Genomic DNA, 26,573 nt, shown 5'->3' with positions numbered 1-26,573 from the left:
TGGCCAGTAAGAAATGTTTATTGAGCCCTTCACCCTGATCCCCATCTTGAGTGGCTTTGAGTCCACCGATGAAGCACCTACAAGGACAGAAAAAACTACAAAGAAAAGGAATATGGTGGGCTTCCCAGAGGAGATAGGAGGTGGATATGGCACTCATGAGAAGGAAGGGGCATTGGGAACAGACTTGGATAAGGATGTAGGAAGATCTCCAAAAGAAATAGCTTCTCATCTGGGTTCCGTCTGGTTCTTGGTCAAGGTCTCCACCTCCTTCATGAACCGAAGACAGAGTTCCTCTTCCCATGGCAAAGTGATGCACTGCACAGCCACTGGGAGCCCCACGGATCCTTCCACCGCCTGCTCAGAGAGTGTCTGTAAATCAGAGCCTGCTTCCTGCCCACAAGCCCCTTGCCCACCCCTCCTCACCTCCCGTAGGTATGCATTAATCCAAATATCTCATCTCCAGTCCATATTAAGATAGAGATTTCCTCATCTCCAGTCCATATTAAGATAGAGATTTCCTGGATCTCAGAGTTCCAGGCTTCCTCAGCTCTCGGTAAAACCTGCAAAAATTGTTCTGACTTTGTCTTCAATTCTCCAGAGTAAAACTTGTTCCTTGTGCAAAGAGCTGATATAACAATGAAATATAAAACCAAGTATCACGCCGAACCAGTTTGGTTCCTGTCCACAAGCCCCTTGCCCACCCCTCCTCACCTCCCGTAGGTATGCATTAATCCAAATATCTCATCTCCAGTCCATATTAAGACTGGGGGCTGTGCAGGAGGCAGCTGATCGATCTCTCTCATCGATGTTTCTAACTCTATATCACTCTCCCTTCTTCTCCAGGGTGAAACTTGTTCCTTGTGCAAAGAGCTGACTATAACAATGAAATATAAAACCAAGTATCCAGCCAATGTTCTTAGCACAGGAAAGAAGAATGTGCAAGTCCCTGATCCAGAACCTAGTTACGCTTCTGCAGTGAAAGAGGTGCTTTGACTCCAAACACAAGCCCGGGAACATGGGGGCTGAGCCTGAGTGCCTGCCATGAAATCCAAACATAATTGTAGGAATTCAAACATGTTTTCATTGCTTTATGACAGCAATTTTCCATCACACTAGTGTGCAGCAAGAATTTTTAAAGCGTGTAATACCCGATTATTTAGTCAGGGGCACTGACCTCTTATCTTTAACTTAGATTGTCAAATAGAAAAATGACAAGAGCCAACACAACAATAGCCATCTGTTGTGAATGCCTGTCTTTGTTTTTTAATCTTCACCTGAGGATATATTATTGATTTTAGAGAGAAAGAGAGAGGGGGGCAGGGAGGAGGAAGAGAGAGAAACATCCATGTAAGAGAGAAACATCAATCAGTTGCCTCAGTTGCCTCCTGTACTGCAACCGGGTATGTGCCCTGACCAGGAATCAAACTGGCCACCTTTTGGTGCACAGGACGATGCTCAACCAACTGAGCCACTATGGCTGCACTCTATATATCACTTTTAAACAGCTCCTGGAACAGAGGAAGAGCTCAAGACACACTAGATAGTGTCATTATTATTATTTTCTCAGCAGTTCCACTGGGTAATTCTACCACTAAAATCAATTCCCAGCCCTGGCCAGGTAGGTCAGTTGATTAGAGTGTCATCCCAATATACCAAGGTTGCGAGTTCAATCCTGGGTCAGGGCACATTCAGGAATCAACCAATGAATGCACGAATGGAACAACATATCAATGTTTCTTTCTCCCCTTCCTCTCTCTTTCTAAAATCAGTAAGTAAAAAATAAAATAATTTCCAGAAAAATAAGTTACTTAATGTCTTACTCAGACACATGCATACTTTTCAAAGTCAGTCTCTCTCTCTCTCTCTCTCTCTCTCTCTCTCTCTCTCTCTCTTTCTCTCTTTCACCCAAGTCAGGGTTGTTATTTTAGACCCTGCATTGAATAGGCCCATAGAAACATTTCCTTTTGGTCAGTCACCTCTGAATTAATAATAGTAGCATTTATTGAACACTTCCTACATATAAGACCTTATGCTAATTGCTTCAGTCTTTTTTGATTTAACCTTTAACATAATTCTGCAAAGTAGACTTTTTTATTCCTGTTTTTTTCTGACAAAGAAACTGAGGCCCAGAGAAGGGCGGTATCCAGTTGTTTCCCAGTAAGCTCTTACCCCGGGGCCTTTGCCCTGATCCACCCTTCCTGCCTCTGCATTGGACTTTCCTTACAGAGGTGTCCAGCAGACCACTGTTTTTGTAAAATATTCTCCCCTGACAAGGACAGAGGATGACCTGGACATTAAATGGTGTGTCCTCGGGGATGGGGTGACACATTATCACTTTAGCAGAAGTGATAAAGGCTAAACCCTGGGAATGCCCAGACCCATCCCACCCTGCCCTCACCCATCCACAGGGATGGAGGCAAGACTCAGTACTGGTCTGTGCTCCTGGGGGAGAGGTAAGGAGAGGGACACTGACCTCCTTGAAGTTTCTGTCATTACTATCTCCGTAGTATCCCTTGTAGAAGGCCAGTTCCTCCTCGTCCTGTAGCGTCACAGTGGTGACGGGCACCACGCCAGCAGGGAAGTCCAACATATTGTACAGGCTGTGGTAAGAGCTGCTAGCTGTAGGAAGACCCAGGTTAGCCCAGGAAATCAACTCCCAAAGACTCAGGTGAGGAAGAATGTGACGTGAGTAAGCACTCCCCCTCTGGTCCTTCTCGGAACTGCATCCCTGTGGGCTTGAAATCGCCCAGGGAATCATCTGACAAACACTCCCTGCTCTTCCCGCAAGGCCTGGGAAAGGAGAAACGCATTGTCCAAGCCTTACTCAGTGCCGGGCATCTCTGCATTGCTGATTCTCTGAATCCTCTCCACCCCTGCGAAATGGGGATTACTATTCCCTGAGTGCAAATGAAGAAACCCAGGTGCCAGACAGGGGAGATGGCTTTTCACAGGCTGCACAGCTGGTGAGTGGCAGAGATTCCGCCCATGCCCTCCAATACACTAGGCTTCAAGATGGCTGGCGTGTGCAGTGCAAACCTGAGTTGAAAAGACTTCTCTATGGCCACAGCCACCTGTGTGCAGGGACGGAGCATCACAGAAGTGGCCGTGATGCCTACAGACAGCAGAGAGCAGAGCACAGTGTGGGTGTGCCTTTGGGCAGCCACTGTGGAGGACCCAGGGGAGAGGACTCCAGGCTTGAGGTGGGTTTTCATTCTGCATTGACATCACCCCTGACACTGCACCTGTTCTGGGCACGAGACCCAGTGATGCCTCAGACACTGCCCTATGCTGAGGCCTGCATTTCAGGGGGGTTGGGCTACAGACACCTCTAGAAATGGGCAGCACAAAGCATGCTAAGGGTGAATGCACATGCTCAGTGAAAGAAGCCAGACACAAAAGCCTCCTATTCTATGATTCTGTTTATATGAAATCCGAGAAAAGGCACATCTATAGTGAGAGAAAGCAGATTAAGTGGTTGGGGGAGGGGTAAGGTTAGGGAAAAATTGCAAAGGGACATGAGAGAAATTTGATCAGTGATGGGACTATTCTATATTTTTATTATGGTGGTGGTGATACCACTATATACCTTTGTCAAAATTCATTAAATTGCACTCTGTGAATTTTATTGCATGTATGTTATACAGATGGTCCCCAACTTATGATGGTTTGATTACTTTTTTTTTACTTTACTTATACATATTCAGCAAAACCAGCTAAGCTAAGCTGATGTTCACCAGGTTAAGTGTATTTTCGACTTAGATATTTTCAACTTACAATGGATTTATTGATACATAACCCCATCTTAAGTTGAGGAGCATCTGTGCTTTTTTCATTTTTAAAGCGAATGGAAATTCACTTTTAAAAGTTCATTTTTAAAGCAAACGGAAATTGAGAGTGTCTGCTAACAGGTACGATATTTTTTTAAGGTGATGGAAATGGTCTGGAAGAAGATAGTGGTGGTGGTTGCATAATATTCTGATTATACTAAAACATTAAATCACACACTTTAAAATGGTGAATTTATGCTACCTGAATTTTATCTCAATTTAAGAGAAAAAATGTTTTCAGGTTAATGAAAACAAAGGTCAAGGTCACATAGGCTGTGGCCGGACTCAGAAGTCCTGGACTCCCTGTCTAACCCCACCAGGACCCAGTGTCCTCTCACCTGATGCTTTGGCAGGATAGCCTATATAGAAGGCAGGGTCCAGAGATGGCGACAGCAGCACATCCAGGTCCAAGGACTTCCACTTGGCTATGAACTCTTGCTGATATTCCTGCAGCAACAACAGGGGTAGGAGGGATAAGATCAGCAGAGGTCACTGTTTGCAGGACAAGGTCAGGTGCTGCCAGGCTCAGTTGGCTTAAGCACCAGGAAGAATTCCGAAGCTATGAGATGCAGACTGAGATATCTGGGAATGGTCAGGGTCTTACCAGGGGCTAAGGTAAAAGGATGGGAAGAGGACTCTCAGACTACAGTGATTTGCGGACAACGTATCATCCAGGCCCCAGAGAGATGGACTAGATTAACCTCATAGGTCACTAAGCCTTCCCATCCAGGTGCAGCCAGGCCTCCCCTGCAGGCCAGGACAGAGCTCTGCCCCCTGTCTGGCCACTCGTGTCACCACCAGGCTTCTGCTGCCCCTGATCTAGCAGTCCCTTGAGGTCTTGCCAGGCACACATCACCTGCACTGCTGTGTGCTGCTCCCACAGTTTCTTGGGTGTCCTGGAGGAATGAGGAAGACACTGGGAAGTCCAAAGGGCAGATTGGGAGGATCTTCTCTTATACAAATGGGGCATGATGCCCAAGTGGCAGGGCCTGGCCTCAGTGCAGGCTGCACATCAGCTGATGGGCTGGGAATAACCCTGTGTCTTGTCCCCTCGCCAAGACACCTTGCCTGTCCAATGTTCCCAAGAGTACACATCCTCTGGTCAATACCCCACTACCACCACCAGCCACAAGGACTCACAAGTGCCCCCCAAAACTATAGTTCCTTTCTTCACCTGTGAGGCTTCAGGTCAGCCCTCAGGTTACTCCACCCCAATTCCAACCAGCAACTCAACTCCAAGCCCCACAAGGGCAAGCCCAACAGCAAACCCAAGCCCAAATCAGAATTCTCTTCAACCCACATCCCCAGCCCAGTTCCAACCATAACCCCAATTCCAACTCACACCAACTTCAACCCCGCCCAAATCTAACCTCAATTCAGACCCAACCTTTTACCACAACCTAACCCAATTCTAGCCTAAACTCAGAGCTTACCTCCAAATCAAACCCCAATCCCAAACCCACTCAAAGGTCTAAATTTAACCCAGTGTCAGGCATGACTCTAAAACCCGAATTAGATCCCAAAGTCTAAATTGCCTTTGCCCCCAGTGAACACCGACTCTAACCACATGCCCCTCACTCAGTTATCACCACCCCATGCAAAACCCTGGTGAGCTGAACCTGAAGAGACTCAACTACTCACTTCACTCCACGAATCATTTCCAAATTCTGGGCAGTTCGGGGCTCCTAGAGGTAAGGAGAGAGGGGGCCACCAACTTCAGAAACCACAGGCCAGTGCCAACCTGCCCTGGGTGGGGGTCCAGGAAGAGCAACTCTGCTTGGTACACTGACATGGAGCCCTCAATCCTTCATAAGCCACTACCACCTCACACCGCCCTGAGACCCCTTCAGGCCCTCACCCCTCTCTAAATCCCTTTCCCTTTCTGTGAAACCCCTTCCTCTCTCTAAGATGCCCTTCCCCTATCAGAGCCTCTCTAAGCTTCCTCCCCTCCCTGAGAACATTCATCTCTTCTGGCCTCTATTCCCCTCTTTTGGCTCCTCTTGCTCTTGAATCCAGCTCTGAGCCACTAACATTCTCACACTCCTCTCTGACTCTACCCCACTCCTTGAGTCAACCTTCCCCCCTTCTGAGCTTCTTCCTCTCTGGGCCTCACCCCCTCTGAATCCCTCCCCATCCTAGGCCCACACTCACTATCTTCTTCAGGATCCTGGCCAAGATACACTTCAGCAGGTCTGGCAGGCGGAGCTCGGTGACTAATGCCTTCATGGAGGGGTCCACAATGTCTCCCTCACTGAGGAACCACAGGCACATGGCTGCTCAGTTACAGTTTTTCAGTCATGGACTGACTCCCACACCCACCCAACTCCCCCTCCATAGATAAGCCACAGAGGGAGGTCAGACCCAAAGAAACACTTCTGTTTCCACCACCACCTGGAACATGTACATTCTGAAAACGAGGCATGAATAGATGACTTAAGGTCATACAATTAGCCATTGGCATCCCACCAATCCAGACCCACAGGTCCCCTCTCCCCATTTCCACCATGTTCCACGTCTGAGTCCCATCAAACATACAGCTTCTCGAGAAGTGTGGCCCCTCCATCGGCAAACAGACCCCCTGTGTAGAGCTTTTGCATGGCATACTCTATCCGGGGGATGGAGAAGGGAATGACCTGTGGAGACAGAGGCTGAGTCAGGGCCTGGAGCTTTTCCCACCCAGCTCTGTTTTCCCTCCGCATCCCTCAGGATCTAAGGAGAGAAAATCACGTCACTCCTCATCTCCTTCTACCTCAGCTCCTCAGCAGGGCAGGGGAGGCCTGTGGGTGGGTGCCATGCCCACTCCCTCATAGGGATGTGATGGGAATTGGACCAGGCCCTATTTCCTGCCTGCTCCACTGTGATCCAGCCTCAGACCAAATGCTTTTCACATGTGACATCACTGACCAATAACCTGCACAGCTGCCCCATGTGGTATAAAACTGAGGCTCGGGGTGTTAAGAGAGTGGTCCAAGGTCACATAGTACATGTGTGGCCAAGCAGCTCTCAAAGGGGAGGCAGGGCCAGGACAAGCCACTGGGACATGAGAGGCAAGGGAGGAGGGGGAGGAGGGGGAGGAGGATTTTGAAGACAGGAAGATCTTTATGGCCATTTAAGGCTGAAGGAATTTTAAGAGTGAATCCCTGAGTCCCCACCGCTGAAGGGAGAAACCACAGAATTGTGATGCCTTTCTCACAGGGTGAGCCTCCCCCTCCCCTCTTCCCTATATCCTCTCAGTCCATCTTCTCCATGGAATTTAGGGAAAACACAATGATGTCAGCAGCCCAAACTTAGATATAATTTCCTTTCTTATTTTTTAAATTTTATTTTATTATTTAAAGTATTACAGATAGTAATACATATGTCTCCTTTATTTTTCCTCCCTATTGACCTTCCCCTACCTCCCCTACACCCCAGCACATGCTGGATATAATTTCCTTTCTCTCCAAGAATGGTCCAGTCCAGCATCCTCACCAGTCCAGCCTTCTCCCCAAACTCCACCCTGCTTCCCCAGGGTTAAGTAAGCCTACCTCATGTCCTGCATCCTGGAGCAGTCTGCAGGTGAGCCTCACAGCCCTGGCCATGCTAGGAGATGGTTGAGAAAAGCCATCTGATTCATAGTAGCCAATTCGAAGGGGCCGGGTGTTGGAGTATATCTGGGGGCAAGAGGAGAAGAGTAGGGCTCTGATAGGAGATTGGGCTGGGGACAAGGTGATCTCACTCTCTCCAGGAGCCAGACTTATAGACTGGGGCCTTGGGCCACAGCTGGCCTTACCCACATATAGGCTTTCCTATATACTTTTCAGGCTTTAGCTCCTCTGGAGACTCCCCTGGAATAACAAAAAATGGATGGGGCCCTAGCCAGTTTGGCTCATTGGATAGAGCGTTGGCCTGCATATCAAAGGGTCCAGGTTCAATTCAGTCAAGAGTATATACCTCAGTTGTAGGCTCCTCCCAGGTCCGGGCCCTGGCCTGGGCACATGCAGGAGGCAACCAATTAATGTGTTTGTCTCACATCAATATTTCTCTCTGTCTTTCCCTCTCTCTTCTGCTCTCTCCAAAAATCAATGGAAAAATATCCACCGGTGAGGATTTAAAAAAAAAGGAAGAAATGGATGGGGTCGTGAGTGACTGGGTGGATGAAACAGATAGGTAGATCAATTCATGAATGAATGAGTGGGTGGATGTATGAGAAGGTAAATGGGTGGGTAGGCAGAGATTTGAATGGATAGAGGAGTAGGTGGATGAATGAATAGTTGGAGTTGAATGGGTGGGCAAATAAGTACTAGTAGATGAATAGACATGAGCATTTTTAAGCTAAAGAAGTGCCAGAACAGGATAAGGATGGAGAGATCAACAGAGGCAAAGAATGGATGACAGACAATGATCATAGGTTGATCATACCAGGATGTGTGTAGGGAGTTGAACATGTGGGCATCTTGCTTGCTGCACCTTGGACTAGGAAATGAGATCTTCAGAGGGGTTGGCAGACAGGTCAATGAGGAATGAGGGGAGGGAGAGGAAGGAGCCCTCCAGGTCTGTTCCCCAAACCGGCTTACCTCCTCCCTGAAGGGCATGAAAGGCACAGTGGGGTCCAGCTGGTGCATGTCTTCACTCAGCAGGGCTCGCAGACACAACACCAGGCTGTCCACATCCCGGGCCAGGGGGCCAGCCACGGTGGCCACTGCACAGCAGAGGGGAAGGAGGCATCCTTTCTGCTCTGGGGACCCCCCACTCCCTGGCCTCAGAGGGTGGGGCCCAGGGCCATGATCAGGGCCAAAGGAAGAGTTCATGGGGGCCATTTTGGGTCAGGGATCGAGGACAGGTGCAGTTGATAAACCTGCCAAAGCAGCTCTGGTGCCTGGAGGGAGAATCTCATCTGGGACAGGAAAGATTAAAGCAAGATAACAGAAAGCACTTCTCAGTGGGGCAAGAATCACTGGGCTAGGGGAGGCCAGGCCCAAGCCATGAAGTCCCTTCTCCCAGATGCCTTTATCACCAGTGGGGCTGATCGGTCTGAGATCAAGGCTGAGTGAAATGTCCTTTGGAGAAAGGCTGGCTGGTTTGTTTTTGAATAGGCACAGACAGGAGCTTACCTGATGTCTTGCCCTTCACAGCAGAGGCAATTCCTGTGTAGCTGCAAATCCCCACCCACCAAGAGCCCAGCTCAGCAGCTGAAGGGAAGGGCCTGGGTGCCAAGGAGGCTTGAGCACCCAGCCAATGCACTCCCCCAGAGCTTAACACACAGGTATGAGAGCTGCTTCAACCCTCTCATAACTCACTATTTCCCTTAACATAAAGTCTGATCTCTTTGACTGCCCTTCAAGGCTCTAAAGTATCAACTTCCGTAGCTTCCTCTTCGAGCTCTTCCATGAACACATATTGCTCCAAGCAGTTAATTGCTTACAGTACAGCCTTCTGGACTCCATACCGTCTCTGCATGTCCAGCCTTCAAAACCAAACTCAAATGCTGCCTCCTGCAGGAAGCCTTCCCTTTCCTTGCCCTGCCTCTAAAAGTTCAAAGTGTAGGTAAATGGATAAATGTAAGATGACTGAATGAATGAACTAATGAGTTAATGAATGAGTGGAAGGTCTATTCCACTGCCACCTGTAACAAACATGCTGTGGCTGAGGCAGGAGTTATTTGAAGCCCTCCTACCTTCACCACTTTCCCCTAGTACTAGGCTGAGTGAATGAGAGTTAATGTGTGGATCAGGCCCCTCTGTTCCCCAGACCCCTAATTCCTCTAGGCTGGGCTAAGCCTGCTCTTCCCACCCCCACCCCAGCACCACCACTGAGTACCTGAGGCGGTCTCTTGAGGTCCGGAGGCCATAGACACCACAAAAGCTGGATGGTATGCGGATGCTGCCCCCTGTGTCGGTGCCCATGCCCAGGATGGAACCCCCTTTACTCAGCAGAGCTCCTTCACCCCCCGAAGACCCTCCAGGGGTCTTCTTTAAGTTCAAAGGATTCCGGGTCTGTCCATAGATGGGGTTGCTGCAGTCAAAGCTGAGGGATGCAGAAGAAAAGGAGTTGGGAGGTGAAGGTTTGACTGGGGAATGTTGCCCCTTCCCCACATAGAGGCTGACCACTGGCTGCTTCAACTCATGAGCTCCTCCCAGGGCTGAGGTGAGATGCCACTGCTGCAGGAAAGACCCATAGCAGGCACCAATCACCTCCTAAAATAAGGAGCAAGGAGCCCACGGCTCTGCTGTCAGAAAAATGGAAGTGCTAGCCCAGGTCAGTGTGGCGCAGTTGGTTGAGTGCTGTCCCATGCACCAAGAGGTTGCACATTTGATTCCTGGTCAGGGCACATACCCAGGTTGCACGTTCAATCCTCCATCAGGGTGTGATTGGGTGTGTGCAGGAGGCAACTGATCTATGCTTCTCTCTCACATCAATGTTTCTCTCCCTCTCTCTCTAAAACCAATGTTTTTGTTTTGTTTTGTTTTTACTGGATACACTAAAGGATGAATGGGGAGGAGAGAATACAAGATGAGAAGACCAATTAGAGACAGAAGCTGGGAGAGAAATAGAGACATAACTTTTCAGACCCTCCAAGCCCAGGAGCATTTAGAGACCATTGAGCCCACACACGAGGAGAAAACTGAGGCTCAGAGGGCACAAAGACTTGCCCAAGAACCTTCGTCCTTGAGGCCTGCACGACTGACTCCCACCTCACCCTCTGCTCTAAATCAGGACTTCAAGGTGCTGTTTCAGTCCTGGGCCTGACTCCAACTCCAGCCCCAGCCCCGGCCCCAGCCCCAGCCCCAGCCCCGGCCCCGGCCCCGGCCCCAGCCCCAGCCCCAGCCCCAGCCCCAGCTTGCCCACTTCAGAGACCTGAGCATTGACTGGGGGATGTTGGTCTTAACGAAGGGAATAGCCCCCTGGGCCTTCAGCACTTTCACAAGGACCCCATCCTTGGCCGCTGGCTTCTCCAGGAACTGTGCCAGGCCACACGTAGAGTCATGGCCCTGCAGGAAAGTGACATTAACTCCAGTCCTTCGGAGTCAGGGTAGTTACAGTGAACAGACTCTTCCCCATTCGACCCCCACCCACATCCATTCTCACACCCTCTGAGACAGTGCAGCACCTTAGGTGGATTCACAGGTGGCAGAAGAACATGGTGGTTGAGTTTGAGCTTTGGTTTGAACCCAGCTGCTGGGTTCAGTCTCCATTGGCCACTTTCCAGCTGTGCATCCTGGACTAAGTAACTTGCCCATGTCACACACTCAGATATTCACAGGCTCAGTGGCATGTGTGCACCCACACATACATGTACACCTGAGAATATACACCCCAGGACTCACCATGCAGTCATAGGGGTCCTTGAGACTCATGGGGACCCCATAGAGAAGGCCTCTCTCACTCTTCTTGAGCTTCTTCAATGCCTGCAGTTGTTCCTCACATTCTTCCAGGAAATCTGTCAGGCAGTTCACCTCCTGGTGCACCTTCAGCGCCTGAGCAACATTGAGGGAAACCAGATAAGGGCTCACAGTGAGGCCAGGGACAGGACATTCAGTCACCACAGCCCCTCCCTCCATCCCCACTCCAGCCCAGAGGCAGGTTTAAGTCCTGACCCTGACCCCTAACCCCCACCTCCTCTAAGTAGCTACAGAGGACACTCTCCAGACTCAGCTCTTCCGCCTGCAGCTTCTGAGCCAGCTCCACCAGGGGCAACGCCAGGATGGGCTTGGGGTCCAGGCCTGGCTCCTGTGGAAATGAGGTGGGAAGGACAGATATCAAAGACTGATCCATTCAGGCCCACTGCCACACACTCCACATCACTCCCCATACACTCCATTGTACACATGTACATGTGCTCAGTACATATCTATCCCTGTGCTCACCCTTAGCATTAAAAACATCTATTGGTCTGTCTCCAGGGTGGCATGAAAGACCTACAGGAAACAGATATTCCCTTCTGTCTCTGCCTCCCCAATGCCCAGCCCAGGGCTTGGCACAGAGGAGAGTCTGACCCCTAGTGTTGCTATTCAATTTTTTTTAAAATATATTTTATTGATTTTTTACAGAGAGGAAGGGAGAGGGATAGAGAGTTAGAAACATTGATGAGCGAGAAACTTCGATCAGCTGCCTCCTGCACACCCCCTACTGGGATGTGTACGCAACCAGAGTACATGCCCTTGACGGGAATCGAACCTGGGACCCTTCAGTCCGTAGGCCGACGCTCTATCCACTGAGCCAAACCCGTTAGGGCAGAAGGGGCACAATTGGAGTGGGAGTGACATTACATGCATATCTTGAGACTCAGGGGTTATGGAAATGAGGTTCAGCTCTGTGTGATTTGCCTTCAGGGGAGCAATCCAGCATCCCACATTTCCTTCTTATTTAGTCCTCCCATCCCTGCTGATCTGACCTTGGGAAAGGACAAGAGTCTAGCATGATTGGCAGGAAAGCGCGCAACAGGCTTCTAGTTTGGCTCAACTGGATAACCCAGGGTGGGCCCCTTCCCCTGCCATGGCCTAGGTGTCCTCAGAGAGGAAAGGACTAGAAGTCAATCATTAGTCAGTCATGTAGGATGACCCCCACCTGCTCTGAGCTGGGTCCTTCAGGGAATGATGGAAAGCCTGACACTACCCCCTCAGGACTCCATGACAAGGCCCTAGAACATAGCAGGCACTCAGGAAGGCAAAGTTGTCTTCCCTTAGTCCTCAGCCCCAGTCGAGACCCTGAGGGACAGAGAGAGAGCACTGTTTGCCCAAGGACACACAGCTAGTAAGTGGCAGAGCCTGGATCCACACGCTTGCTGAGTCATCCCCCCACGGAGGCAGGAGGACCCCAGTGACCACTCCCTTAGCAATACATACTGCCAATAGGTGTTCTTGCCTCCTTCATATCTCCCACCTCTGACTCCACAGCCTCCTTCCTGCCTAGAACCTTCTGTGTTTCTCAGTTTTCTCAACAGCCTCCTCATTGGACCCTCTGCCTCAAGTTCTTCCCCTCCAGTTCAACCTCTTGACTACAACCTGGGTGATCCTTTTAAGATCTTATATAACCTAAATCTGATCATAGGTCCCAACTGCCCTCAGAATAAAGTTGCAACACCATTCTCGTCAGTGTGGTTTATAAGGCTTTCAAAATAAACATATAGCATGTGTTCATCTTCAGATACACCAATGTGTTCATCTTCAAATACTTTGCATGCACCAATTCATTAAATCCTCACTAAAACCCTTGGACAGTCATTCTTATCATTTCCATTTCACCAGTGAAGGCAAGTGACTCACAGAGAGGTTACTCTCTTGCACAAGGTAAGGGAGCCTGGACTTAAACCCAGGTCATCTATATCTTTAACATTACCTTCTACTGGCTCTATGGTCTGAAATTAAAACTTCTTAACTGAAAGCGAGCTGTGGAGAGTTGTCAAGTCCTAGGCCCGTATATTCCTTGACAAAAAGGCGATCTTTACCTTAAATGAGCCTGTCTATTGTCTTTTTCACATCTAAGATAACATACCTTTGAAATGTCTGAGTAATCCTTTTTTCCCCAGACTCCTCAAGGCACAATCTCCCACCAGAGCCCAAGGTCAAGGTATCTTGTTCCCTCATTGTTATCTTGTTCCCCGCATACCACTCTATGTGCTACAAATGTTAATTATTAACTGTCCTCTACCCACCAATGTAAAAGAAGTATGTGTCTCTTCATTTAACGTTTTTTATCCAGTCCCGTAGATTTCCCCACTTTGCTTTCTCCTGCCTCCCTAATCTATCACCAATGAATTTTATAAATCCTTCCTTATGCCTCCTCTTTTGATTGTAATGTATACAATAGGATGCAAAACTGTCATTCTCTGGAGCATTTTCTCAATCCATTGAGATTTTGCTTCCCAGCAATTGTTGTCACTTTGGCTCAAATAAACTCATAAAAATTTTTACAGGTTTGGACACTTCTTATGTTGGCATTACATAATTTACTAAGTGAGCATCCCGATATATCTTGCACCCATCTAATACCATACATTGTTAATAGAATATTATTGACTACACTAGAAGCCTGTTGCACGAAGATTCGCGCAATAGGCCTTCCTTCCCCTGGCTGCTGGCACCAGTTTTCCTCCGGCACCCGGGACCCAAGCCTTTGGTCTGGCCGCAGCAGAGAAGCCAAGCCTCTTCAGTCTTCAGTCTGTCTTCAGTCTTCAGTCTTCACTCTGGCTGGAGCCTTGAGTCTTCGCTATGCACCTGCGTATGCAAATTAACCACCATCTTTGTTTGGTTAATTTGCATAGTCTCTCTGATTGGCTGGTGGGCGTAGTGGAGTGACACCAATTTGCATGTTTCCCTTTTATTAGTGTAGATTCCCTATGCTGCACTTTACACCACCATGACTATTCTGTCACTACCAATTTGTACTTATTAATCCCTTCACCTTTTTCACTCATCCCCCAACCCCACTCCCACCTGTTCCCAAAATGTTCTCTGTATCTATTGAGTCTGTTTCTGTTTTGCTTATGCCTTTATTTTGTTGTTGTTGTTGTTGTTTTAGATTCAATTGATAAATATGTATTTATTGCCATTTTATTGCTTATCTTTTTTCATTTCTTCTTCTTCTTCTTCTTCTTCTTCTTCTTCTTCTTCTTCTTCTTCTTCTTCTTCTTCTTCTTCTTCTTCTTCTCCTTCTTCTTCTTCTTCAAGTAGACCCTTTAATATTTCTTGTAATACTTATTTGGTGATAATGAATTCCTTTAGCTTTTTCTTGTCTGAGAAGCTCCTTATCTGTCCTTCAATTCTAACTGATAGCTTTGCTAGGTAGAGTAATCTTGGTTGTAGGTCCTTATTTTTCATCACTTTGAATATTTCTTGCCAATATCTTCTGGCCTGCAAAGTTTGTGTTAAGAAATCAACTGACAGCCGAAACCGGTTTGGCTCAGTGGATAGAGCATCGGCCTGTGGACTGAAAGGTCCCAGGTTCGATTCCGGTCAAGGGCATGTACCTGGGTTGCGGGCACATCTCCAGTGGGAGATGTGCAGGAGGCAGCTGGTCGATGTTTCTCTCTCATCGATGTTTCTAACTCTCTATCTCTCTCCCTTCCTCTCTGTAAAAAATCAATAAAATATATTAAAATAAAATAAAAAGAAATCAACTGACAAAAAAAAAAAAAGAAATCAACTGACAGTCTTATGGAAGCTCCCTTATAGGTAACTAACTGTTTTTCTCTTGCTGCTTTTAAAATTCTCTTTTTGTCTTTAACCTTTTGCATTTTAATTATGATGTGTCTTGGTGTAGACATCTTTGGCTTCATCTTATTCTATTTCCTTCACCAGGTTAGGGAAGCTTTCTGTCATTATTTTTTCAAATAGGTTTTCAATTTCTTGCTCTCTCTCTTCTCCTTCCGACACCCAATGGTGTGAATGTTGGAATGCTTGAAGTTGTCCCAGAGGCTTTGTACACGATCCTCATTTTTTTGGATTGTTGAGTCTCTGTAAATTACCCTTCATTTCAGTTAGTGTATCCTTCATTTCTGATTTGTTCTTTTTTATGCTTTTGAAGTTCTCATGAAGTTAATTGAGCATTCTTATAACCAGTGTTTTGAACTCTGCATCTAGTAGATTACTTGTCTCTATTTTGTTTAGTTATTTTTCTGAAGTTTTGTTCTGTTCTTTTATTTGGGACATGTTTCTTTGTCTTCTCATTTTGGCAGCCTCACTGTGTTTGTTTATATGTATTAAATAGAGCTGCTACATCTCCCAGGCTTGGTAGAGTAGCCTGATGTAGTAGGTGTTCTGTAGAATCCAGTGGCACAGCCTCTCTGATCAACCAGGCTGGTCACTTGAGGTGCTCCCCCCATGTGGGCTGTGTAACATCCTCTTTCTTTCTTTCTCTCTTTCTTTCTTTCTTTCTTCCTTTCTTTCTTTCTTTCTTTCTTTCGTTCATTCTTTTATTTCTTAAAGTATTACAAAGAGTATTACACATGTCTCCTTCCCCCCCCTTGACATTCCCCCAGCTTCCCCCACCCCCCAGTGTCTTGTGTCGATTAGTTATTCTCATATGCATGCATATAAGTCCTTCGGATCTCCTACCCCCCCAACCCTCCTCAGGGTTCCCACTGTAGTTTGACATTCTGCTCAATGCTGCTCTGCCTCTGTATCCATTTTTGTTCATCAGTCTATAATGGTCCTTATTATCCATAAATGAGTGAGTTCATGTGGTATTTTTCTCAGCTTCCCAGGGGCCGTCTCAGTCTCACAGGGGCCATCTCAGCCTCACAGGGGCCGTCCCAGCCTCACAAGGGCCGTCTCAGCCTCACAGGGGCTGTTTCAACCTCACCGGGGCCGTCTCAACCTCACCAGGGCCGTCGCAAGCTCACTGTGGCCATTGCATGCTCACCAGGGCTGATTCAGCCTCACTGGGGCCGTTTCAGCCTCACCGGGGCCGTCTCGACCTCACCGGGGCTGATTCAACCTCACCGGGGCCATCTCAACCTCACCAGGGCTGTCTCAGCCTCACCGGGGCCGTCTCGACCTCGCTGGGGCCATTTCGACCTCACCATGGCTATTTCGACCTCACCGGTGCCGTCTTGACTTCACCAGGGCTGATTCAACCTCACTGAGGCCGTCTCAGCCTCACTGGGGCCGTCTCAACCTCACCGGTGCCGTTTCAACCTCACTGGGGCTGTTTCAACCTCACCAGGGCTGTCACAACCTCACTGGGGCTGTCTCAACCTCAGCGGGGCCGATTTCAACCTTATCGGGGCCGTCCCACCCCCACCAGAGCCGTCCCAGCCTCACCGGGGCTGTCTCAGCCTCACGGGGGCCGTCCCAGCCTCTCAGGGGCCATCCCGGCCGCACGGGGGCTGCCTTGGCCCTATGGGGACCGCCTCGGCCTCATGGGGGCCGTCTCAGCAACACGAAATTTGGCATTCTGTCCTTTGTTGGGCGGCTCCTTGCTGGACAAAATCTCCAGGCATTCCTGGTGGCTGAATATCTGGTATGCTTGCTTGGATTTCGTTTTCTACCAAGTGCACAGACTGCCTGTCTGCTGTCTCCCAGCGTCCCATGTGAGACTGGATCTGGTGCACCTGCCTGTGCATTTGCTGGTACAGCAGTTCCACGTCGCCGGACCAGCCGGGTCCGGCTCCGGCTTCCTCCAAACCTGATTCTGCTTCTTGAGTGTTTCCCTTATGGATGCAAGGAGTTGAAATCTTCATTCTGCTGGGCTGGGCTGCAAAAGCACCAGTGGTTCTTTTTGTGCCACTAGCACAGCTTGGGTGGGGATGTAAATTGAGTAGGGCGGGGTCTCCGGGAATCACCAAGGCGGAGCAAGGGGCAATGATGTCTCCGAGACTCCCCGCCTCTCCGTGACTCCGCGTCTTGCGTCCCAGAGTGCCCCAGCAGCTCCGAGAGACAGCCACTCCCGCTCTCCGGCCTGCTGCAAGGCGGTCCCACCTCTCCCCACAGGGATCTGGGACCTCAGGATCCCTCCCCAAACAAGCTCAGTGGATTTGAGAGTCTGCATCCCCTTCTGATTGAAAAAAACTGCGAATCCAGTTGCAGCCAGCCTGGCGTGCAACTCCGCACCTCTGTTCTTGGTGAATCACCAGGGCGGGGCCAAGGGCAATGGCGTCTCCACACCTCCTCGCCTCTCCTCGACTCAGCGTCTCACGTCCCCAAGTGCCGGCGAGCAGTTCTGCAAAACAGCCACTCTCGCTCTCCGGCCCCGTTGCAAGGCCGTTTCACCTCTCCCCGAAGGGGTCTGGGACCTCAGAATTCCACCCCAAACCAGCTCAGTGGACTTGAGAGTCTGAAACCCCTTCCGATTGAAAAAAAACGCACATCCAGTTGCAGCCCGCCTGGCGTGCAACTCCGTACCTCCGTTCTTGGAGCCTCTGCACAACCTACTCAGTCTCAATGCTCTTCTTTCTTTCCTTCCAGTTGTAGAGCTTCCACTGGGCCAGCTTTCCCATGGTTCTGAATGATAACTGTTTGTTTTATAGTTGGTAGTCTCGATGTTGTTGTAGGAGGCGGTACGCACAGGTCTGTACCTTACGCTGCCATCTTGGTTCTCCGACTGTTTCTATTTTATCTACTTGAATCACATTGAAGACGTCTTTTGGCCAGTTTGTCACATTATTTTGTTTCAACAACAAGAAGAGCTATTGATCTTGTAGCATTATAATGGCCATTTTTTCTTCAAGATCCCTGCCTGGGTCCTGAGTCCAGCTCTATCACTGCCAGCTCAGTGACCTTGGGACTTTGCATAACTTCCATGTGTATCTCACCCGGGAGCTCCTGCACGAGCGGTAGGAATTCCCACTGGACTCCCAATCGTCCCCTAGTGACTCCTGCAACCCCCTGTGTAACCTCCTCTTATAGTTGAGCCTTGATTATTGTTGGCTCATCAATGGGAGGGATTTACCCCCAGGTCAATCAAGCAAGAACTGGCTGTGACCACTGACCAATGACCTCTGACCACTGTGGAGGACCAGCTGTGCAGGGGCTTACTCAACAGAACAGGACTTACTTCCTCAGGGCTTTGTGCTCACTGAGTCCACCCCTTGAATGTGTTGTTTGTGAAGGAAGTTGGGTGGTGGTGCTTCAATGTGGCCTCAAGCTGTCCACTGGGTACTCTGGCTCTGGGGCCTCCACCTGTGTCCTGCCCAGAGCCACCTGGCATGAGCTAAAAAGTGAACTGCAGATAGCTGCTGAGCTTGGAGGTGCCCAGTTGAGGCCAAGCTGTGAACCAAGGCCGGCTATTGCTAGAGCCAGGCCTGGGGCCACTTAGCGAGAGGTATGGGACACACTGAAGCCAGATGCTACTTGTTGGATAGATTTTTAGGAAGATATGAAGCATGAGCCAAGACAGGCCATTCACATGGAAAAGTCACTGGAAACAGCTTGGGTGCAGTTGAAAGTTGGGTAGAGTGGGGCCTCAGGCAGTAACCAGGGGATGGGCAAACAATGTGAGCTAGATTGATGGAGTCTCTGATATGGCATCTGCCTGCCTGCTCTGTCTGGAAGAAAGCTCTCTCTCTCTCTCTCTCTCTCTCTCTCTCTCTCTCTCTCTCACACACACACACACACACACACACACACACACACACACACTGCCAACTCTCATTCTGATGCCAGACAATTCAGTTCCTCCCTGTAAGTCTCTGGTGCATTTCAAGCTGCTGCTCCAGTGCTGGAGCTCTAAAGGAGTGAGTCCGAGTAAGTCCACGCACAGGCCCGTTAACAGGAACTGCCTAGGATTCCAGCTGCCCTCCGTCTCCCTCAGTCACAATATCTGCTAGTTTTTACAGCCAGAAGTTATGGGAACTTCTCTTCCTGGTACTACAACCCTGGACTGGAGGGCCCCGGGACCCCTTCCTCTTCATGGGGGTCTCTGCAGCCAAGATATCCCTCCCAATTTTTATCTGCCACATATGAGTGTAGGACCAGTCTGTTCAGCATCTCAGCCCCTCCTTCTAGTCTCTATGTGACTTCTTTTTTAATTCAAGAATAATAGGACTTCTATTCAGCCAGATTTTAGTGGTTCTAAATGATGGTTGTTCTGTATTTCAGTTGTAATTTTGATGTCAAAAATGAGGATTGCCTAGCTGATTTGGTTCATTGGATAGAGCATTGGCCTACAGACTGAAGGGTTCCGGGTTCAATTCTGGTCAAGGGCACATGCCTGGGTTGTGGGCTCAGTCCCCAGTTGGGGTTGTGCAGGAGGCAGCAATTGATGATTCTCTCCCATCATTGATGTTTCTATCTCTCTCTCTCTCCCTTCCTCTCCAAAAATCAATAAAAAAAATATATTTTTTTAAAATGAGGATAGTGTAAGGAGTCTCTGGGACAACTTCAAGTGTATCAACATTTGCATCATGGGAGTGCCAGAAGGAGAAGAGAGAGAGCAAGGAATTGAAAACCTCTTTTAAAAAAATAGTAACTGAAAACTTCCCTAACCTGATGAAGGAAATAGACATAAAAGTCCAGGAAGCATAGAGAGTCCCAAACAATATGAACCCTTAGGCAGACGCTCTATCCACTGAGCAAAACCAGCTAGAGCAAAGTGGCAGCTTTTCAGAGAGCTGAGGAGAGGTGAAGAGAGCAAACCACCAGATCCTATTGAGGGCCCCTGCAGGTGTCTGTCTGCTGGGACTGTTCCTCTGCCCCCTCAGCAGGCGCACTGGTGACCTGGAGAGGATGGGGGAGGCCCAACCACACCTTTTCAACCAACCTTGTTGAGTGTCACTTCCATCTAATAGATCAAATTCATTGACTCACCAAATGACCACTCATCAAAGACAACGTTAGTTTGACTACTAAAGTGAGAATTATCACATAGATAATGCTTAGGTACCCAGGCACCACTGTGAACATTTATTAACTTGAATACTATCATAATCATCATCCCCACTATGAGGAAGTTAAGGCACAGAGAAGTTATTTAAAATACACAGGGGTAGGAAAAGTAGGTTTACAGTTGTTTGTATGGAAAATAATACAATAATTAGTAAATAATAATACAAGAGCAAATTATACACCCACTTTTGTCCATCCCTGTAAGTGTCAGAGTCAGGCAGTCCAGCACTCTTAACTATAGTGTTACACAACTTCTCACTGAGGCCTGTAAGATTAGAATCAAAGTAATTTAATATGATCCTCATGACAATGTTTTTGAGTTCACTGTCAACAGAGATGTTAACTATGTAAAATCTCAGAGGGCATTGGGGAGCTAGCAATTGTGGGTGCAATTGCTACTGGTTCAGCAGAAACTGAGCATGAACTCAACCCAGGAAATGAGATCATTCACGTTGGAAGTCTGCTTAGACTTCCACTTCCCTCTGCTAGTGCCTAGACCAGTGATGGCGAACCTATGACACGCATGTCAGAGGTGACACGCGAACTCATGTTTTTGGTTGATTTTTCTTTGGTAAATGGCATTTAAATATATCAAACAAATATCAAAAATGTAAATCTTTGTTTTACTGTGGTTGCAAATATCAAAAAATTTCTATATGTGACACGGCACCAGAGTTAAGTTAGGGTTTTTCAAAATGCTGACACGCCGAGCTCAAAAGGTTCGCCATCCCTGGCCTAGAGAGTGTGCTTCCTTAGGTACTTGTCCGGCCCACACCCTCTGCCAGTGACATCCAGGCCTCGATATAGAAATTAGATGCTAGGCAGCCCTTCTCTCCTCCCACCCCTCAGTGCTCCGGGCCTGTGCCCACCGCGATGGCCCTGCCCTCTGCCTGCTTCTTTAGCTCCTGACCCTGCTCACCAGGATGGCCACAGAAACATGGCGCCACACACTGCCACCCACCAGGGCCCTGATGCCTACACTGAGTCGCTATCCCTCTGCTATGGGAATAAAAATAAGAAGGGGGAGCCCAGTCGGTGTGGCTCAGTGGTTGAGCATTGACCTATGAACCAGGAGGTCACGATTCAGGGCACATGCCTAGGTTGCGAGCTCGATCCCCAGTGTGGAGCGTGCAGGAGTCAGCCGATCAATGATTCTCTCTCATCATTGATGTTTCTATCTCTCACTCCCTCTCCCTTCCTCTCTGAAATCAATAAAAATATATATTTTTAAATTTTTAAATAAAAGAATAAGAATGGGAGATTCCTTGGCAAATTCTGGGCTGGGGACCCCCTGGGATTCTACTGAAGAGGAAGAAGAGGCGGTGCACAGGGAGAACAAGTGGAGACAGAAGCTGCAGGGAGAACTAGAAGACGAGTGGCAGGAGGTCAATGGGCAGCTCCAAAACGATGCTTCTCATGAGGCCCAGGAACTCCAGTCCTTTTCAGCCTGGTCAGATCACCTGGCCCGGGAATATGCCCAGAAGTGCCAGCAGCAGCCTGAGGCAAAGGGAGCTGTGCATCCCCCACAGAATAAGGGCAGGAGGAAGAGCAGTGGCTCCTTAGAGAGTGAGCCAAGGGCCAAGGAGGAGGAACTGCGTGAGAGCCAGACCAGCAGGCCTAGGAGCAGGCACAGGAGGCTCACAGGGACCCAGAGCCCAGGGCTCAGCACTCCAGACAAGCAAGGAGGGGCAGCCTCTGGCACTTTGGCAACGTGTCCTGGCCCTGCTCTGGGGGAGAGGACTGGGAGGCCATGGCTGCAGCCCTGATGGCCAGGCCCCACCCTCACCCTCACCCCCACTCGGGGGTGAACAGGGGGCTCTGAGGAGGTACTCGAGGCACACTGGCTGCTTCCTACAGTGATTCCAGAGCCAGATTGAGACCTGGAAGCTGGGTCGCGTGCTGGGAGAGGTGACAGTTCTTTCTCAAGTCCTGAATCACCATATGGAGGCCCTCCAGTGACCTCAGGGAAACAAGGAGAAGCTGTTGGGAACGCAGCCTTAAAGGCAGGGCGGCAGGAAGGACCAGTCAGAGATGGGGATGACGAGGACCAGGACCAGGGCGATGCTGCATAGCAGAGGATGTGGTGGGGTGGGAGTGGAACTTGAAAGGAGCTGGGTGGGGAGGACAAGTCACCACCACTGCTCCTTGACTCTGCCCTTTCCTAATAAGGCCTGGTTCCACATCTCATTCCCGGTATCTCCTCCTCTTTTTCCATTGCTGTGATTTTCATCATCTATGACATCTCCTGTCCCACCCCACCTGCCAAAACCCACAGCTCCTACACACCTGTGACCCACACACACACTAACACGTGCCCTCAGCTGGAGACAGGAAGCCCCTGCTGGCCCACCCGCAAGGTTGGTCCTCAGAAGGCCCAGTTTGCCCTCCAGTCTACTCCACTCTATTGAGAGATGAATGTGAACAGAGACAAAAAAAAAAGGAATGAAACCAGTTTCCCTCTCCTCCCCCTTTGCTGAGTCACTGGATAGTCTGGGTTAGGGCAGCTGGAGCTGGGGGGCCATAAGGAGGTCCTGGAAGGTCAGGGGATAGAAGCAGAATAATGGAAGAAGAACCTGTGGGAGAGTGGAATTTCAGTTGCTAAAATGTAAACAGGGGAAGTAGGCAGAAAGCCAGATTATGTAACCTGAGCTGTCTGTTCTTGCCCAACCAGGGATCCACACCGGATGCCATCTCCCCTCTGGCTTCTCAGTCCTATCTCTCCTCCAGGTCCCGAGGAAAGAGCAAAGAGGTAAAGTGGACTCAGTATAGTCAAGCTGCTAAATACTAAAGTCAAGTAGGCTGAGGAAGTGATTCTCTTCTCATTTTAATTAGCCTGGGAATTTAAACTTCTGAATTTTCCAGTCCTGCATCAGTGCCTGGACATACATCAGATCTCCAGATAACCCCTGATTATCTCTGCAGGACTCATGTATACATTAACCTGACATCATTACCCAGAGCACTGGGTGTAACCAGACCTCCTGGTGTGCATCTTCCAGACCACCTGCCATCAGTCATCCAGATCACTAGACATCTGACTGATAACCATCCTGGACCAATAATAGAGCTAAGAATGTAGGAATGGGGACCCCCGCCCCGGGATTCTACTGAAGAGAAAGAAGGGGCGGTGCACTAGGGAAGAGGGAGCCGCTAGGGACCCTATGTGCACTGGCCTCTAGTTTTACTATAAGAACTCAACTTTTCGTTCTTCTTCAGAAACACTTCTGGGTTTTTGCCTAGTTATGTCTCCAGTGTTCATACCCATGAATTAATCTTTATCACTTATTTCTAAAAAAGAAGGAGGAGGAAGGAGAGGAGGAGGAAGAAGGGAATGAGGAGGAGGAGGAGGAGGAGGAGGAAGAAGGGAATGAGGAGGAGGAGGAAAAGGAATGAATGAGGTTTCCAGTCACCTAATGACTCTCAGTTACTGGGAGAGCTTTGAAAGAGAGAGACACCTTCAAAAGATGAGAGCCACATCAAAAGACCTTCACAAGTTTTTTTAAAAATCAAGAAATTATTTGAAATTGTTAGAATCATTTGGTGAAAGAATTGAGCCTCAACTTCTATCACTTTTAAGCTGTTTTAATATATAGTTTAGTTTAGAACAAATCACGTCTCCTGCCCAGTTCCACAGCCCAGGGGACATCTGCCTTCTCCACACTCACCTGGTGCTGCCTTCTATCATGGTTTGAAATCAAAGAAAATATAGTTGCTTCCCATTATGGTTGGCACAGCTCTGTTTCCACTACACCCCACCCAGAGCGAGAACATCTTTAAGACAAGTCTGAGCAGGGCAGCCAATTTCCCCCAGAGTTAAGCAGAAAACAAGACCACAGGAGCCATCTGTGAAATTTTGCTAAACGGAACTGAATTGGGTCTGTTTGAACCCTACGAGGGTTTGCCTATGTCTCAGCCTCCCACTTCCCTGAGGCATAAAGCTGGACATATGAGGCCTGGAGGGTATCCCTGGCGGAGGAGTGACCCAACTAGGGAGGTGCCCAGGACAGACCTGTGATAGCTTTGTTGGGGAGAGAATAGGCACAGAGCGCCTATAGCCTTGAGGGAAGGCTGGCAACACCATGGGTGACCTCACCCCAAACTTTTCCACTCCCCCAGCCAACCAGACACACAAAGCCCCACCAGGTACCCAGCCCAATAGGTATATATTCCAGATGCCCACACGTATACCATCCAGATGTCCAGACACATACAGAACCAGATGTCCTTTCACATCAGACACATGACCTCACATAAACTCACTCAATCAAACATTCACACCCAAACATATCTAGATGTATACACTCCAACCAGTAACATGACACATACACACCCAGCCAGACACACACCACAGGCATAGAACCAAACACAAGCAGCACACAATAACTCACCAGCAGGAGGCACACACAGGCAGGCCCTGGTGTTAGCAGTAAAGGAACCTAAACCCAACACCGCACACAGCTGGGGTCACCACACGCACACAGGAACCCTCTCCATCATGCTGACTCGCCACAGCAACCCCATTAGCCTCGATTTCCTTCCCATCAACCAAGGAGGGGCAGCTGCTCTCTTGGGACAGATTGATTCATCCAACTAATTAGCCCCAATTAATATTAATACACATTCTCAGGAGCTGCAGCAGCTCCAGCAGAGAAGCTGCCCACTGGGGCCATCAATCACTGTCCGGGGGACGGCAGAGGACACTCAGGAACTCCAGATCACGGGGTCAGTACCTCAGGCGCTCTCGCCAACCCCAGATCCAGGGTCCAAAGGAAGATCACCACCACCAACCAAAGTTGGGGACCCTAAGCTACTGCGAGCCCACCCTTCCTTGAGCAGTCAGGGAGCCCATGGCCCAGAAGAGGCTGTCACACCCTCCAGGCCATACAGCGAATGCAAACACAGTGTGAGCTTGTCTCCGTGCCCCTCCTTCCCACCCTTCTGTCCACCACTCTAGCTGGGCTTTGCTGACACACCCAGGGCTCAGTTACTGCACCTGCAAATCCCAACCCAGTCCTAATGGCTGTCACAAGGCCTTGAAATAACCGCATCCGGGCTGTCAAAACCCTCTTCTAAGTTACATAACTTCCGGGGAGGAGCCTATCTCCAGTGACGCCCCTGTGTTTTGCATCTGTCAGGTGCTCAGCAAACATATGCAAAACCCAGTGGGGTGGCGGACAGGAGGGAGAATATGTAGACCAGGGTTCCTGTCTCAGTGAGGTTTGGGGGTGGTCTGGAGCTGAAAGAGGCCTGGCCCCATGCCTCCAGTTTCTCCATCAGTTTATTTTATTTCAACAAATAGCCCAAGTGCACACCACCATGTTACTGAGCCACTAGGAGAACAGAGAAAACACACTGCCCCTGAGCTCAAGGGCTCGAAGGACATAAATGGGGAGGAACTGGTGACACAAAGATCTAGCATAGAGCTGGAATGGGGGACGGTCCCCCCAGGCTCTCTGTCTTCTGAAGGGGATGAGGCCATGAGAGGGGTGTGTCCTGAGGTAGGACCCACCTGTTGAGATTGAGGCTGGGTGCTTCAGGGATTGAATTCTACTCACCTGCTCCCGGAGACGCTGTGCCAGGGCTGCCATCTGCTGCAGCGCCACCTCCCTGCGCCTCTGTGCCCTGGGGATCTTGTTCCGTGCTGGAGCTCGCTGCCTGGAAAGCAGGGCGGCCCCCAGCAGGGCGGCCCCCAGCAGGGTCAGCAGGAGCAGCCCCAGCAGGGGGTAAGGCAGCAACAGCATCTCCAGCATCATGGGGCCTGTGTGGATGTATCAACTGCTTCCTCAAAATCACTTGGTATTTATTTGTCAGCTACACTGCTCGAGCACCCTCCCACTTCTGGGCCCAAGGGGAAGAGCCAGGCCCTGGGTGTGGGAGGCCACAAAATCCTCCCAGCTGGTTCTTACCTCCACCTGGATTTCCTGGGGACAAAGACCCTGTTCCTCAGGCCATTCAGTGCAAGAGGCTTTGGCACAGACAAGCCTGCAGGTGGACAGATGACCAGGCTCTGATTACACCTCCTTGTCTTCCTCCTCCCTCATCTCACCCATCAGATCCCAGCACCTTAGTCTGACCGCTGCCAGTTCCTGCTAGGGTTGCCTCTGGTTTCCGGTTGCTTTTAGGATAATTGCCCTTAATATGGCTCACAGACCAGGTGGACTGAACAAGCCATGGGTGTCCAGAGTTAGCAAATCACTCTGGGGGGCATCTGGGGCCCAGGCAGAGAATAAAGGAAGGAGACCTGGGGGAGCAGGCAGGGCTCAGAAGGCATCCACCCTAGGGGAGATGATGCAAGGAAGTGAGGCCTGCATAGCCCTCACCCCTGCCCCTGTCATCCCAGGGGAGCGTTCATTCCCTACTCCCAAAGCAAGGCCACACTCTCTTCCAGAGCCATCCATTTTCTCCTTGGACCAGGAGCTCCCTATGGCACGGAGGGCAGTGG

At 49.5% G+C, this 26,573-nt stretch overlaps 1 protein-coding gene and 1 pseudogene across 3 annotated transcripts; one reads left to right on the top strand and one right to left on the bottom strand.

Annotated features, from left to right (window-relative positions):
• LOC102420741 (vitamin D3 hydroxylase-associated protein-like) lies at positions 1-26,573 on the bottom strand. Of its 3 annotated transcripts, XM_023752735.1 has the most exons (16): positions 26,491-26,573; positions 25,687-26,113; positions 11,424-11,537; positions 11,135-11,284; positions 10,665-10,798; positions 9,627-9,833; positions 8,921-8,961; positions 8,384-8,508; positions 7,355-7,480; positions 6,363-6,460; positions 5,979-6,078; positions 5,469-5,512; positions 4,684-4,777; positions 4,166-4,274; positions 2,474-2,619; positions 1-354 (listed from the first exon to the last, which is right to left on the bottom strand). In XM_023752735.1, exons 2-16 carry the CDS (start codon positions 25,882-25,884, stop codon positions 226-228), a joined length of 1,815 nt encoding a protein of 604 aa, XP_023608503.1. In that variant the 5' UTR covers positions 25,885-26,113; positions 26,491-26,573; the 3' UTR covers positions 1-225. The 3 variants fall into 3 exon arrangements, with proteins under 3 accessions (XP_023608503.1, XP_023608502.1, XP_023608504.1); XM_023752734.1 differs by having other exon boundaries at positions 25,687-26,547; XM_023752736.1 differs by having other exon boundaries at positions 4,684-4,723; positions 25,687-26,547.
• LOC111825714 lies at positions 21,404-22,139 on the top strand (annotated as a pseudogene).

This window comes from Myotis lucifugus, unplaced genomic scaffold, assembly GCF_000147115.1.
Source record: "Myotis lucifugus unplaced genomic scaffold, Myoluc2.0 scaffold_37, whole genome shotgun sequence".
In the NCBI taxonomy this organism is placed as follows: domain Eukaryota; kingdom Metazoa; phylum Chordata; class Mammalia; order Chiroptera; family Vespertilionidae; genus Myotis; species Myotis lucifugus.
This window is presented reverse-complemented; position numbering and strand designations above follow the sequence as displayed.